The following is a 12,886-nucleotide window of genomic DNA, read 5'->3' as shown; positions in this document are numbered from 1 at the left end:
GTGTCATTATTTTGAATGAAGACCTGAGCAGGCAGTGGGATGCTGACAGAAACATTCTCTGCTGCTCCTTTGAACAAACTATAACTTGTGGAAGGTGGTTTAATATCAATTAGCTGCCTTGCATCTGGGGCAAGAGTGGGAAAAAGATGACACTAATGTCCTGATTTCAAAGCTCTCTGTTTGGTAGCATGATAGCAAGTTGCAGATCTTTCAGGATGTGGTGAGTGAAAGAGGAAAGGACTGGGCTGTAGTGATGAAGTTATCTAACCAGTGGTAAGCAAAATTCTAATTTCAGCTACTTAGAGATGTGTTTTTCAGTGTCAGTAATATCATTAATATTTTCTGAAGTCTTTGTGTAATAGAGCAGAGGAAAAGTGCCCCTTGACATGTGGTCATTGGTTCTGCCTTTGGTTCTGCCCCTGCAGTCCCAGCAGGTTGATGGTCAGGTATATATCAGGTCTGTCTGTCTGTCTGTCTGTCTATCTATCTATCTATCTATCTATCTATCTATCTATCTAATCTATCATCTATCTCAGGTGATATCCTTGCATAGCTCATTTCCCTGGAATAGAATTCTATTTAGTGTCTGCTGGACTGAAGCAACACACTGTGTGTATTCTCACTGCTAATGATTAGAGCATGTACTCAGTGTGTGTTACCCAGGTGTTAATGAAGAGTTCTTCATAACTTTTTATTGAGTCTGAGTAGCTCTAGTTAAAAATTTTGCTCAGTAAATAGTCCAAGTTTTCTGACAGTGGGTTTCACTGGTATAAATTAAAAAATAAAAGTCATAGTTAACCAATACTTATTTGCACCAATATTCATGAAAACATCTGTATTTGAGGGCTGCATACTCAGGACATTCTTACTTTTCTAGGAAATTTATCTTCTCTGGCTGAGGTTTCTCTGCTCCTGCACCTCTGATGATATTATGTTTGTATGATCAGTGGATAAAAATAGTTTTTCCTGGTTAAATAATGTCCTAAAAGATGAATGGGAGAACGTTCTGCAGTAAGAAATGCACTCTAAAATGTTTTATGTTTTTGGGTAACTGGCATTGACATTCAGACTGTTTCACAGAATTAGACTCCAGTTGGTGATGTCTAGAGCAGAAAAATCTTAAGTGTAAATTAATTTAGTGACAAGTTCTTACTTGTCTTACTTGCTCTTACTGCTCTTCCTTTCATTGCCCTTCCTGCATTTTTCCAGTTTGTGCCTTCAAAGGTGCAATTCTGGGCTTGTTTTTTGTTCTGATGTCACCTCTGCTTGACTTTGCCCCCCCTGCACCACAAACATTTGCTGTTCCTTGTCATTTCTTTAAAATGTGTCAGCATTTTGAGTGGGACTGGAGCAAACTCATTCCTTCTGCTCATGCTTCATCCAGCTGCTGTCTGGTTATCCATCACATCAGACTTGGAAAACCAGCATTTTGGTTGCACCAAGGGTAATGTAGCTAATGATGAAAGGATGTTTTAAACTTAATTTTCTTATCTTTTTAGAATGTTGCGCACTCATAGATAGCTGGGGCTTGAAAGAATCTGTGACTGTTTTGTTAAGCAAAGGGTGTTGCAAACATTTGGAAAAGCCTAGTAAGGTCTGGTAGTTTGTCATTTAGCCATAGGACCTTATGAAAAGCAGCAACAACAGCAGACCAAATAGAAGGCCAGTTTGGAAATTTGCATTCTAGCAATATGTAAATCCAAACAGAGACTATTGTAATTTATAATTTTTAAATAATGGAAAAGTAGTTTTTCCCCTCCTCCCTGTCATTCACATTCTTACTGGTGTGAACACTTGCTAATTTTGGGGGTTATTTTACCCTCTAGGTTGCTTCAGGAGGGGTTGAGTTTCTCTTGTTTAATTAAAATTGCAGAGAAGACTGTTATGCTTGGAGTGATTGTCACTGTGGTGCACACCTGGAGTTTGCCATTCAGGTGGCTCTGGGAGAGGTGCCCTGTGGCCAGGTGTGCCCAGCCCGTGGGGGGACACTGTGTGACACTGCCCTGGGACTGGCACAGCAGGTGGAGCCTCTGCCTGTCAGCAGAGCCTGGAGAGCACCAGAGTGTCTGGCCCCACTTCAGCCTTCGGCGCTGCCCGTAACACGAGGGGAAGAGGAATTCTGTCTCTAATCACTGAGGAGCTGAAATTGCTGGCAGAGCAAAACTACTGCATCATTTGGAGTCAGAAACTTCGTTCATGGCAGAGTTCATTGAGGAGAAGGTGGTTAAAACAGCAGAAACAAACAGCACCAGGAAAAAGTTGTCAGCAGGACAGTGCTGGGAAGGGGAGCAGGACATGAAAACCTGTCCCAGTAAGTTGAGTTTCTTCTACAGTAAAGGTAGAAAGAGCATTGCTGGGATTGGTAATCTTACAGGTGAGCAGCTAATCCAGTGTTCGTGTTCTTAAAGGGGGAATAGTTGATTGTACTCTGGTTTAGGAGGGTCAAGTAAAAGAATGAAAACACTGATTTGTAAAGGATGTTCCAAAAAATGTGGTGGTGGAGTTTAAGGTGTGAGGGGAAAATGCTGCTGCTGCCCTTGAAGTAAATGTTTGCTGGCTTAAATTAATGATGCAATAATGCTTAACAGAGAAAGGGACAGCTTTCCTTTGAAATCAGGGAATTTCCACCAGTGAATGTCCGAGGTGACTGCTGGGAGAGTCTGCCTTAAATGTGCAACAGAACTTTGGTTAGTTTTGAAATCAAACTTCAGTTAAAGCTTCTAATTATTAAATTATCAGCATAGCTGATACTGGGCTCGGTCAGAGAAGCGGTTTCCTCTCAGCTGCAGGTCTGTGCCCTGCCCTTGGGAGCCCTGGGAGCTGCTCCTCCTGCAGGCAGGAACCTGGCCAAGGACCAAAGTAACTCCATGGGACAGTCCCAGGGTCAGAACAGCTCCAGACCCACTTGCTGCTGATGGGAGAGGGATGCACAAGTTACAATAGTCTTTTTAAAAATCGGCCCTTACACAGCCAGGAGAGCATTAAGAACTACTAGGGAAACAATAGATGATTTTAAAAAAGTATCATTATGGAATTGTATAAATCTGTAGTTTGTCCTCCTTGGGGGAAGACTGGTGTAACTGGTGATAGCAGCTTTAAACATCTGCAGGAGCTGTAGGAAAGAGCTGGAATGGCTCAGGAATGACTGGCAGTGTGGAATGGTGCTGAAGGGGAAATTTAAATAGACTGCACTGGTATTTGTCTGCCTGGAAGAAAGACAGCTGCAGGGAAAAGGAGACAGTGCAGTTGTGGTGTGAGGCAGTGTTGGGTTAACCTGCAGAGGGTGCAGGGTGTGAAACGAGGGCCAGGGTGACTTGTTGGAGGAAAATCCATCTAGAACTCCTAAACAGCAGATGACCACTTCTGCCTCGGGGAGCGATAAGGCCCTAAGAGCAGTCACGGGAGCCTGCCAGGGGCTGGCTTGCCTTGCTCAGATTCCTTTCTGCCGTTTGCTGGTGACAAAGCTGTGTCCCTGCCAGGGGCTGGCTTGCCTTGCTTGGATTCCTCTCTGCCGTTTGCTGGTGACAAAGCTGTGTCCCTGCCAGGGGCTGTCTTCCCTTGCTCGGATTCCTCTCTGCCGTTTGCTGGTGACAAAGCTGTGTCCCTGCCAGGGGCTGGCTTCCCTTGCTTGGATTCCTCTCTGCCGTTTGCTGGTGACAAAGCTGTGTCCCTGCCAGGGGCTGTCTTCCCTTGCTCGGATTCCTCTCTGCCGTTTGCTGGTGACAAAGCTGTGTCCCTGCCAGGGGCTGGCTTCCCTTGCTCAGATTCCTCTCTGCCGTTTGCTGGTGACAAAGCTGTGTCCCTGCCAGGGGCTGGCTTCCCTTGCTTGGATTCCTCTCTGCCGTTTGCTGGTGACAAAGCTGTGTCCCAGATGAACCTTCCATCAGACCTCATTCAGCCATCTCACACGTGTGGGAAAGAGCTTCTGTTGTGCAGGGACAGTTCATATTTACATGGGTTCTTTTTCATCCAGGGATTAATTCATGTGTCCTGTTCTAGATTAGTGCATGAAAATAAACAGACCATGAATTCCCCTGCTTGCTGGAATATTGTCTGTCAGATTTGCAAGTACTATAAGTCACTTCCACAGCAGTTTGTGAGGAAGAAAATTCAATAAAGCGCCTTCTCCACAGCTTAAAGTATGAGTATTAAAATCACATTCCAAAGATCTTTCCATTTTGAGCTGGTTTTACATGACTGCTCCATGTTGTTCTGATCCTTTGAGAGTGATTGCTTTGTGTTGTTCAGTTTTGATACATTTCATTATACTTACGGTTACAAATGACAGGTGGGACTGTTGTCTCCTGAGAGGATGTGAATTCGTTTCAAAGGAGTGTGGTTTTGGGTGTTTCCAGCAGGGACAATGCCCTTTGGTTTTGGTAGTAGTGTTGGAAGAGCCCCCTCTGCTGATGGTCAGTTCTGAGCTGGTGGCACAAGAAATGGAGTCAACTCAAGACTCTCTGCTAGAGATACAAACATGTTCATACGTGAGTGACATTTCTGAGCTCAGAAATTGGGTTATCGCCACGTTCCCATATTGCACTTGTAGATGGAAGTCTGAAAGAGCAGGTGGGTCCACCCAGATCGTTCTAGGGGAGCGATGCCCTGGGATGGGGCAGCCAGGCCCTCCCAACTCTGTGGCAGTGTGACCCTGGGGGCCTGAGGCCAAGGAGCAGAGACATGCAACTTCTCTTTCAAAGCAGTCGTCAGCCTTAGAGTGCTCAGGAAAATGAGCAAGAAATCAATGTAGTTTGTAGAGCCTTAATGTAGCATTTGAGGCTGCTGCCAGAAGGAAAGATGGGATGCTCTGTGTAGCTGAAATGTCATCTCCTAAGTACACTGTGGGGTTTTAATAAACAAAGTGTGGGATACCTGGGAGGCCTTTGGAGCACCCTTGAATTCTGAGCCAAGGAGAAGGATGCTGTTTGGAGACCCAGACTGCAGACAGGAGAGCCCCTGTACCAGAGGCCGTGTGTGCAGTTGGCATCAGCTGGCCCAGAGTTCCCTGGAGGGGCTTCGCCCTGTTCGGGTGGGTAGTGCAGACCAGGAGGAGGAGCAGTGGGAGCCAGAGGTGCAGTCCTGAGTTACACAGCAGCAGGGAGGAGGAGGGGATGGAGGCCAGCCTGCTGGAGTTGCCTGCAGCTTACACACCGCGTACGGCGGGTTTCTTCTCCAGCAGGCCCAGAGGGTGCAGCGGCTCACTGCTCTGTAGGACAGCAGCTGCTGTAAGAAGTCATTCCTCTGCTTTTCCTGCATCAGAGCATACAGGACACAGGAAACTTGTGGTCCATCTGGGAAAAGTTGGATCCACTGGGTTCATTCCGTTGCAGGTCCGGTGAGGAAGCCCAAGTATGTGGAGAGCCCACGAGTGCCTGGCGAGGCAGCGGTGCCGCTGCGGAGGGGCACAGAGCCAGGAGAGCCCAGTGCCAGCGGTGAGTGTGGGCAGGGAGCACCAGGGAGCCCTCTGGGGACTGGGGGGACTGCACTGCAGGCTGTCTGTGACACTGAGGCACCAGGAGCCCTCTGGGGACTGGGGTGACTGCACTGCAGGCTGTGTGTGACACTGAGGCACCAGGGAGCCCTCTGGGGACTGGGGGGACTGCACTGCAGGCTGTCTGTGACACTGAGGCACCAGGAGCCCTCTGGGGACTGGGGTGACTGCACTGCAGGCTGTCTGTGACACTGAGGCACCAGGGAGCCCTCTGGGGACTGGGGTGACTGCACTGCAGGCTGTGTGTGACACTGAGGCACCAGGGAGCCCTCTGGGGACTGGGGTGACTGCACTGCAGGCTGTCTGTGACACTGAGGCACCAGGAGCCCTCTGGGGACTGGGGTGACTGCACTGCAGGCTGTGTGTGACACTGAGGCACCAGGGAGCCCTCTGGGGACTGGGGTGACTGCACTGCAGGCTGTGTGTGACACTGAGGCACCAGGGAGCTCCCTGGGGACTGGGGTGACTGCACTGCAGGCTGTGTGTGACACTGAGGCACCAGGAGCCCTCTGGGGACTGGGGGGACTGCACTGCAGGCTGTCTGTGGCAGGGAGGAGGTACCTGCCATTGCACCTACATTATCTTTATAACCTCAGTTCTTGGGGCTGGTTGTTTAAAGGAAACTACAGTAAAAGCCACTGTTTTCTTTCAGAAAAGGCCCTAATTTTGGATTCTTAGTAACAAATATAAAGCTAGTTATAATTGTCTTCACTAGGGGTGTGACACAGTGTAGTTACTCTGGTCCCTCTTGTGCCTTCATCTTCACAGCCTTTGTAGTGCTGGCATTAAAGGTTTTGGTGCAGCTGGGAGAGCACAACGTTCTCAGCCCCCTGATGTAAAGGTGACTGTGCTGTGATGCTCCTCTCACAGAGCTGTGCTCCTGGGCAGACTGCTGGGGTCAGCACCAGCCTCTGCTGTGAAGGACTGAGCAGTGCTTGTTGGGTTGAACACCTCGGGCTCCTGGCTTTGGTCTCAGTTATTGACTGAATTTGGTACCATGCCCAACATTTACTCAGACTTGCCAAGGTTATAATTTAAATATAATTGTAATAATAGGTGTTGATTTCACAAACTCTGTGACTTCCAGCATCGTGATTTTAGGATTTGTTGTAAACCTTAAAATGACAATTTTATAAAGCAAATATATTTTCCAGTCAGATACTTGAAGGCCTGTCAATTTGTGAAAATTCCAAGATAAAAAATCTTTTGCTATTTGGTTTTGTAGATGTCTTCCTTTCAGGATTAAGTGAGAATCAGAAGATTCAATCTTGCAGAGTAAAGCCTGTGCTGTTTGGGAAGTGGCTGTGCAGGTGCTCCTGGTTCCTGCCAGCCACTGGTTCCCAGAGTGGGAGGATGGTGCTCCTTATTCAATTAGCTGTTTATACCTGAGGATGGGAGAGGCCTGCATTTTTTTAATGGACAAAAGAAATGAATGCTGTGCCAGAGCAGATGGTCACAGGTTGGTGTGTGATGCCAAACCCCTGCAGCTGAAGAAGGAAAGTGGCTTGTTGTGAGATTTCATTAGCCAGAGATGTTTGCCATGGGCACAGCTGTGCTTGGCTGCTTCTGGTGGAGGTGGCCTCGTCCTGAACTTCATCTTGTTCTATCAGTTGGGTGCCAGAAGACATTTCCAAGCACTGCACTGATAAAATTAAGCATCTCTGCAGCCAGAGGAGCTGGGATGTTTAGAACTGGCATGGCATCCCTTACATAGCAAGCAAACCAGAAATGTGTGGTGTTACTCGTAGTGTTAACTGAGATTACAGAACATCTGTGTTATGAACCTCCACTTTTCACATGTTAACGTCACAGCAACAGAATCTCAGCCTGCCACTAAGCTTTGATAGCACTGAGCTCAGTGCTGCTGGTGGGAGAACCATCATGTTACATCAGTCAGTCCAGGGGTGAACTGGGTGCACTAAACCCTTTCTGTTTGGCTGGCAGGGTGGGTTGTAACTCCCCCAGATCTGTGCAGATACACAGAGGATCCAAGACCCACCAGCAATTAAAAGTTTAATGGATAATTTGGTTGTATTCTTTCTACCCCTTTTAACAGTTTCCAAATACAGGGCTCTAATCTTGACCAACTTTTCTCTCTCCCCTCCAAAGCAAAGCCTGACAAAGACTCAAGCTGTTCTCCTGCAGCACAAGAATTGATGACAAGATTGGGGTTTTTACTGGGGGAAGGGATCCCAACTTCTGCTCACATGGAAGAGAAAAATGAAGTTATGGTAGGTATAATAATAGATTTGTACTTTAATTTTAGCAAGTGTTTTTTTTAAGAATGCAAGATCAACTCACAATTTCAAAACAAACAAACTGAATAGACTCCTCATAATTTCTAGAAGTTAAATCTAGTTCTGTGAATGTGAATAGCTTCTGGAGTTCTCTCTACCTTACTTTAGTATTTAGAAGGAACTTTTTTCCTTCTGTTTTCAGTAATTTCTGAGGATGCAAAATGTCAGTGTTGTGTTAAAATGGGAGCATGCCTGGGGGAGGGTGCGTTTGTTTTTTCCTGGGAAGTTCCTGTCAGTCTGGCAGCCTTTCTGTGTCACTGGGATAGAGGGATTGGAGAGGAGCAAGCAGCTCCCTGCCATGTGAAAATCACCAGAACTTCACGGTCACTGGCAGCCTCTGCTCCTTTCCCTTACTGCATCAGCTTTTAGTCCTGGTCCTCATAAATCTTAGAGCATCAGTTTGGGTTTCAGTGACAGTGAAATGTAGATCCTACTGCAGTTCTAGTGTTTTTACCCAAGGAATAACCACAGGGCACAGAGGGGAGGGATATCCAGGAAAATGTTTGATAGAGAAGAAATCTGCCTCACTGCAGCTCTTCCACTGAGCTGGGAAATTCTCTTTTTTAGTTCAGAGGTCACTTTTTAAGAGTAGTATGAAAGGTTAAGATGCCCCATCTAGACAAAGCTTTCACTTGTCAAAGTTTTTCCCTGCAAAACGGACTCTTTGCTTTGCCCTGGCTGTGCCTCCCCCAGAGGGGTGCAGTCCTCGGCCGGGCAGTGCCCTGTGCTGTGACTGAGTGTCCTGCTCTCCCCTGGCAGTGCCCAGTGCCCAGCCGAGGCGTGAGCCCCTGCTCCACCCTGACCAGCAGCACGACGTCGCCCAGCACCGACAGCCCCTGCTCCACCCTGGCCAGCGGCGCGGGCAGAGCCGCGGGCAGGGGCAGCCCCTGCGGCACCGTCAGCACCCCCAGCTCCACCCTGGAGAGCAAGGACAGCGGCATCATAGGTGAGCACAGCCCTGCGGGGACAGGGGGCACTGTCCTCGGGGCTGGACGGCCTGAACGGGGCCTCGTGGCCTCGGGCTGGGTCCTGCTCTGTCCTGTGTCAGACCCTCTGCTGGGCAGGTCAGACACTGCTCTTGGCTGGAACAGGTGCTCACTTGCAGTTGCTGGGTGTGCATTTCTCTTCTTTTATTTTCCTGGTGCAGTTCTAATTTCTCCACATTTTCCTTTAAAATAATGAAATTCCTCTGCTTTTCTCAATTTCCTATTTTTTCTGCCTTTTTCCATTATATGGGTCTCCCCAGTCCTTCTCTTAAAGTGAAGTGCAGCAGAGCTTGAAGCTGGTTTAATTTCCAGCTGAGGAAACAATAACTGGTGTGACTTCTTTTGAGAATCAAATCAAGCTTTTTTAAAATAATGCAGACTTTTGAGTAATTAGCTGGAAAATGAAGCTGAAATGGGGCATCGTGGAAGAGGTGCAGCTGTGTGATCCTCCACTGAGCGATGGCTGAGCTGAAGGCAGAGGTGCATCTCCTGTGGGGAGCTGGGGATCACCAGGCAGCCACCCTCACAGCCCAGCTCTTACACAGCTCCTTGTAGCAACTGGATGAGTATTCCAGTCAGTCTGTTCAATGCTGAAGAAAATATTAAGCTCTTTTTCTGCCTCATTCGTGCCATCTGCCCTGTTTCTGCTCCCTGCCCCAGTGGGTCTCTGTCTGTACCACTGCCTGACAGCTTTAATGTTGTTTTCTGGAAGGTCAGACTGAGATGTTAAAAGCACTTTTTTCATATTGTTACAAACTGGTGTAGGAAGGTTTATTCTTCTTTATTGTTACGGTCTTTTTTTCAATGCTGATTCTTTAACCAAGTGATTCCTTTTAAAGCTGGTTTTTAACAGCTGTTAGGCTTGCCAACAAAAAGCTCAGAATGCCCCCTAATGCAGTGCTTGCTCAGTGCACAAAAGTGGGCCCTTGGTTTTATTTGAGTCCAACTGCTTGACTGAATTTAGAGAGGCTGAAGAATGGAAGCAGTTCTAAAACTGAAATGCTTGAATTTGACAAAGTAACCTTAAGACATGTCATTGTCTCTGACTGTGAATTTAGTGTTTGGAGAAGGAATTCCAAGTGCAAGTGGTCTCTCCCTGAATGCTGCCATGATGATCATTCTGGTAACACTTCACTCTGATTTTATAGATGCTCCTGCATTTTATTATGGAGTGAAGTAATTAATAGTCATAAATAATGATATAAATTATTGTTACTGATCAGTTACCCTAAAAGAAATGTTTGTCATTTGTCAAGAGACTCTTTTGTATAGAACTTCATTGCTTCAGTTTAAGAAAATGATTCTGTGAACTTGTTCCATAGCAGATTGTTATGTCACTTTTGAGACAGTGTGAACATCTTGATGTAAATGAAAGGGTATATCAGAATTGTTGCTCTTGGGAAAAGAGCACAAATGTAGATACTGTATGAACCTGCTACTGAGGCTTTACAACCTTGAAATAGTTCAAGAGTATGTCCATGTTCTAAATAAGGTCAGAACCAGCCTCGTGTTTGTTTAAAATAATGTATTGGCATGACAGCTACATCATCTTTTATAACCTTGTAAGTACTAATATTTTAAAGAAAATATTTTAGAATGCAGTGATAAAAGTTGCTTATTGAACTACTGAAAAGGAAGGAGTTTCAAAAATACACATGAAAATAAGTCCTTTATTATGCAGGGAGAAGAGAGGATGGTGAAGTTGTGAGGTGTGTGAGAGCAGAGAGGAGAAAACTGCTCGAGCAGGGGGGAACTCCTGTGCAGCTCCTTCAGGCAGTGTGTGGTTCGTGGTTGGGACCCACAGGCAGATCACCTGCTGCTGCTCCGTGAGCTGTGGCTCCTGTCTGGGGTTCAGGGAGCGTTTGAACACCCTCTGGCCACCCATGGCAGCCCCCCTTGCATCTCTGCAGGGATGAAACCCAGAAGGGAAGGAAGAGGCTTCTCTCTGATAAGTGACCTGGGCTTTTGTTTTTTATATACAAGTGTGTCTGCATTCAGGTTTGGTTTTAGCAGCAAAGTGCATTTTAAACTGTGTTTCACAAGTGTATGTTTTCTGATGTCTTTGACAGCCTTCCTCCAGCCATGAAAGTGTCTTGCTCTTTCATGCTGCTTACGGGGGCTTCCTTTGTATTTCTGTTCCCACTGTGTTTTCTGGGCCAGCAGACTGATGGGAAATCTGCCTTTTCTCCCTGTCCCTCTTTTTAGTTATGGTTCAGGTTTCCTTTAATTTTCCAGTGGTTACTGCTGTAGCTGAATCCTTCTTTGCTTCCATTGAGTTTGACATAATGGTAGTGGAGGCAGGTTTTAATCTTCAGCAGTGAGCCGAGTAGGAGCAGATTGGGCTGCTGGGCAAACTGTGAGCCTTGCTGGGTCCCTGCCCCTGGTCAGTACCAGCACTCAGGCAACAGGTTTCCTGAGGCTCATCTCACTCCAGCAGGAATCAGAGGTTTAAAGATTTCATAGTTCAGAAGGAGCCAAATATTTTTGACACAGTCTTCAGGAAGTATTGAGAAATTATTTGTAAATGTTTTCTGGTTGGTTTATGGTGACATCAGAAACTCCCCCATCCAAAAAGCCTTGATTTGAGCCTCTGATTTACTTTATACTGCAGCACACTGAAATACTTAAAAAAACTAAATCAGTATGTTTAATATCATCTGAAATTTTGTTAATGTACTCTGCTGGTTCTGATCCATTGTGCATCTGGCCTTGTTTGTTCTTGTGACAGTGAAGGGTAGTAGTAGCTAAGAAAGAAGCAGTAAATAGCTCGTTTGCTGGAAAGTGTCTGTCCAGATGAGTTTGCCATGTATGTGAGTGCAGGCTGATTGTCATCCTAATGTAATTATGTGTTTGAGGTGAGACTGACCTGAACAACACTGAATTTTTATCATTTATGCCTCACAATGCTGTGTGAGAATGACATTCTAACACGTGTGTGCCATGTTCCTCTGGTGTGTCCTTCAGCTGGGTTCTTTGCTCTCTTTCAGCCACTATAACAAGTTCATCAGAAAATGATGATCGTAGTGGATCCAGTTTGGAATGGAGCAAGGATGGGAGTCTCAGGGCTGGAAAACATCATGGCATCAGTCGTGATCGAAGAACAGATAATTGCTCTCCAGTTGCAGAAGAGGAGGCCATTGGATCTGCTGAGAATTTGCCAAAAGAAGTACCAACAGGAGAGGGTCCCCTTCCTTATGCTCAGAGTTCTGCCTCTTTAGTAATGCCTCGTCCCAACTCTGTTGCAGGTAAAGTGCTGAGGCAGAAAACAAGGATGTCTTTAATGGTAGGACATTTCTGTTGAATCTTTGTGTAGAGTTACGTTGTTAGTATGAAAGTGTCTCTGTAGGATGAAAAGAAAGAAGACTCTGAACTGAATAGATGATCATTACTGAAATTGTTTAAAGTTGTCGTCCAGAGGACTGTCACAGTGCTTTCTAGTAGGTATTGGTTGGGTCAGGACTTGGAAAATCCATCTGTTGTCCCAGGACTCTATTTGGGGTCAGGTGGTGGATTAGCAGGTAATACCTGAACCTGGTCCTGACAATTCTGACCTCGCTGAGGTGGTTGTTCTCCCAGTGAAAAAGGAAACTCTTAATGTGAGAACTGCTGGCAGAATGAGGAAGTTAAGGCAGATGTGAGAGCCACCTAAATGGGGAAAACCCAACTAAATCTTCAGTGAACTTGATTGAAAAGCATTTTGTAAATGTTATGACATGATTGACTTTGCTGCCATTGTCTGGTAAAACTTCTCTGTAAGTATCATGTAGAGGAAGAACTGTAATAAATAATAATGCTCTTTGTAACTTATGTGGGGAGAAGAATAATCTTTAATCCTTTAATACTCCAGCAACGAGTTCAACCAAACTGGAAGATCTGAGTTACTTGGATGGACAGAGAAACACTCCCTTACGCACGTCAATTCGCTTGCCGTGGCACAGCACGGGCGGAGGGAGAGCACAGCAGGAAGGTAATGGCACGGGGACAGGAGCTGCACCTCTGGCACAGCCCCTGGCACAGCATGGACAGAGGGAGAGCACAGCAGGAGGGAGCTGCACCTCTGGCACAGCCCCTGGCACAGCATGGACAGAGGGAGAGCACAGCAGGAGGGAGCT

The 12,886-nt window shown here is 46.4% G+C and overlaps 1 protein-coding gene across 4 annotated transcripts in view; it reads left to right on the top strand.

The window, feature by feature from the left end:
* TANC1 (tetratricopeptide repeat, ankyrin repeat and coiled-coil containing 1) overlaps positions 1-12,886 on the top strand; it is a 68,746-nt gene that overhangs the window by 33,048 nt on the left and 22,812 nt on the right. For all 4 annotated transcript variants that reach the window (XM_071561947.1, XM_071561948.1, XM_071561949.1 and 1 more), the window contains 5 exons: positions 5,331-5,432; positions 7,601-7,722; positions 8,548-8,734; positions 11,762-12,019; positions 12,622-12,741. In XM_071561947.1, coding sequence (XP_071418048.1) covers positions 5,331-5,432; positions 7,601-7,722; positions 8,548-8,734; positions 11,762-12,019; positions 12,622-12,741 — 789 coding nt within the window. The remainder of the gene's footprint in view (positions 1-5,330; positions 5,433-7,600; positions 7,723-8,547; positions 8,735-11,761; positions 12,020-12,621; positions 12,742-12,886) is intronic.

Source organism: Pithys albifrons, chromosome 8, assembly GCF_047495875.1.
Source record: "Pithys albifrons albifrons isolate INPA30051 chromosome 8, PitAlb_v1, whole genome shotgun sequence".
Taxonomy (NCBI): Eukaryota; Metazoa; Chordata; class Aves; order Passeriformes; family Thamnophilidae; genus Pithys; species Pithys albifrons.
Note: the sequence above shows the minus strand (reverse complement) of the source record. Positions and strands in the feature narration are given on the sequence as shown.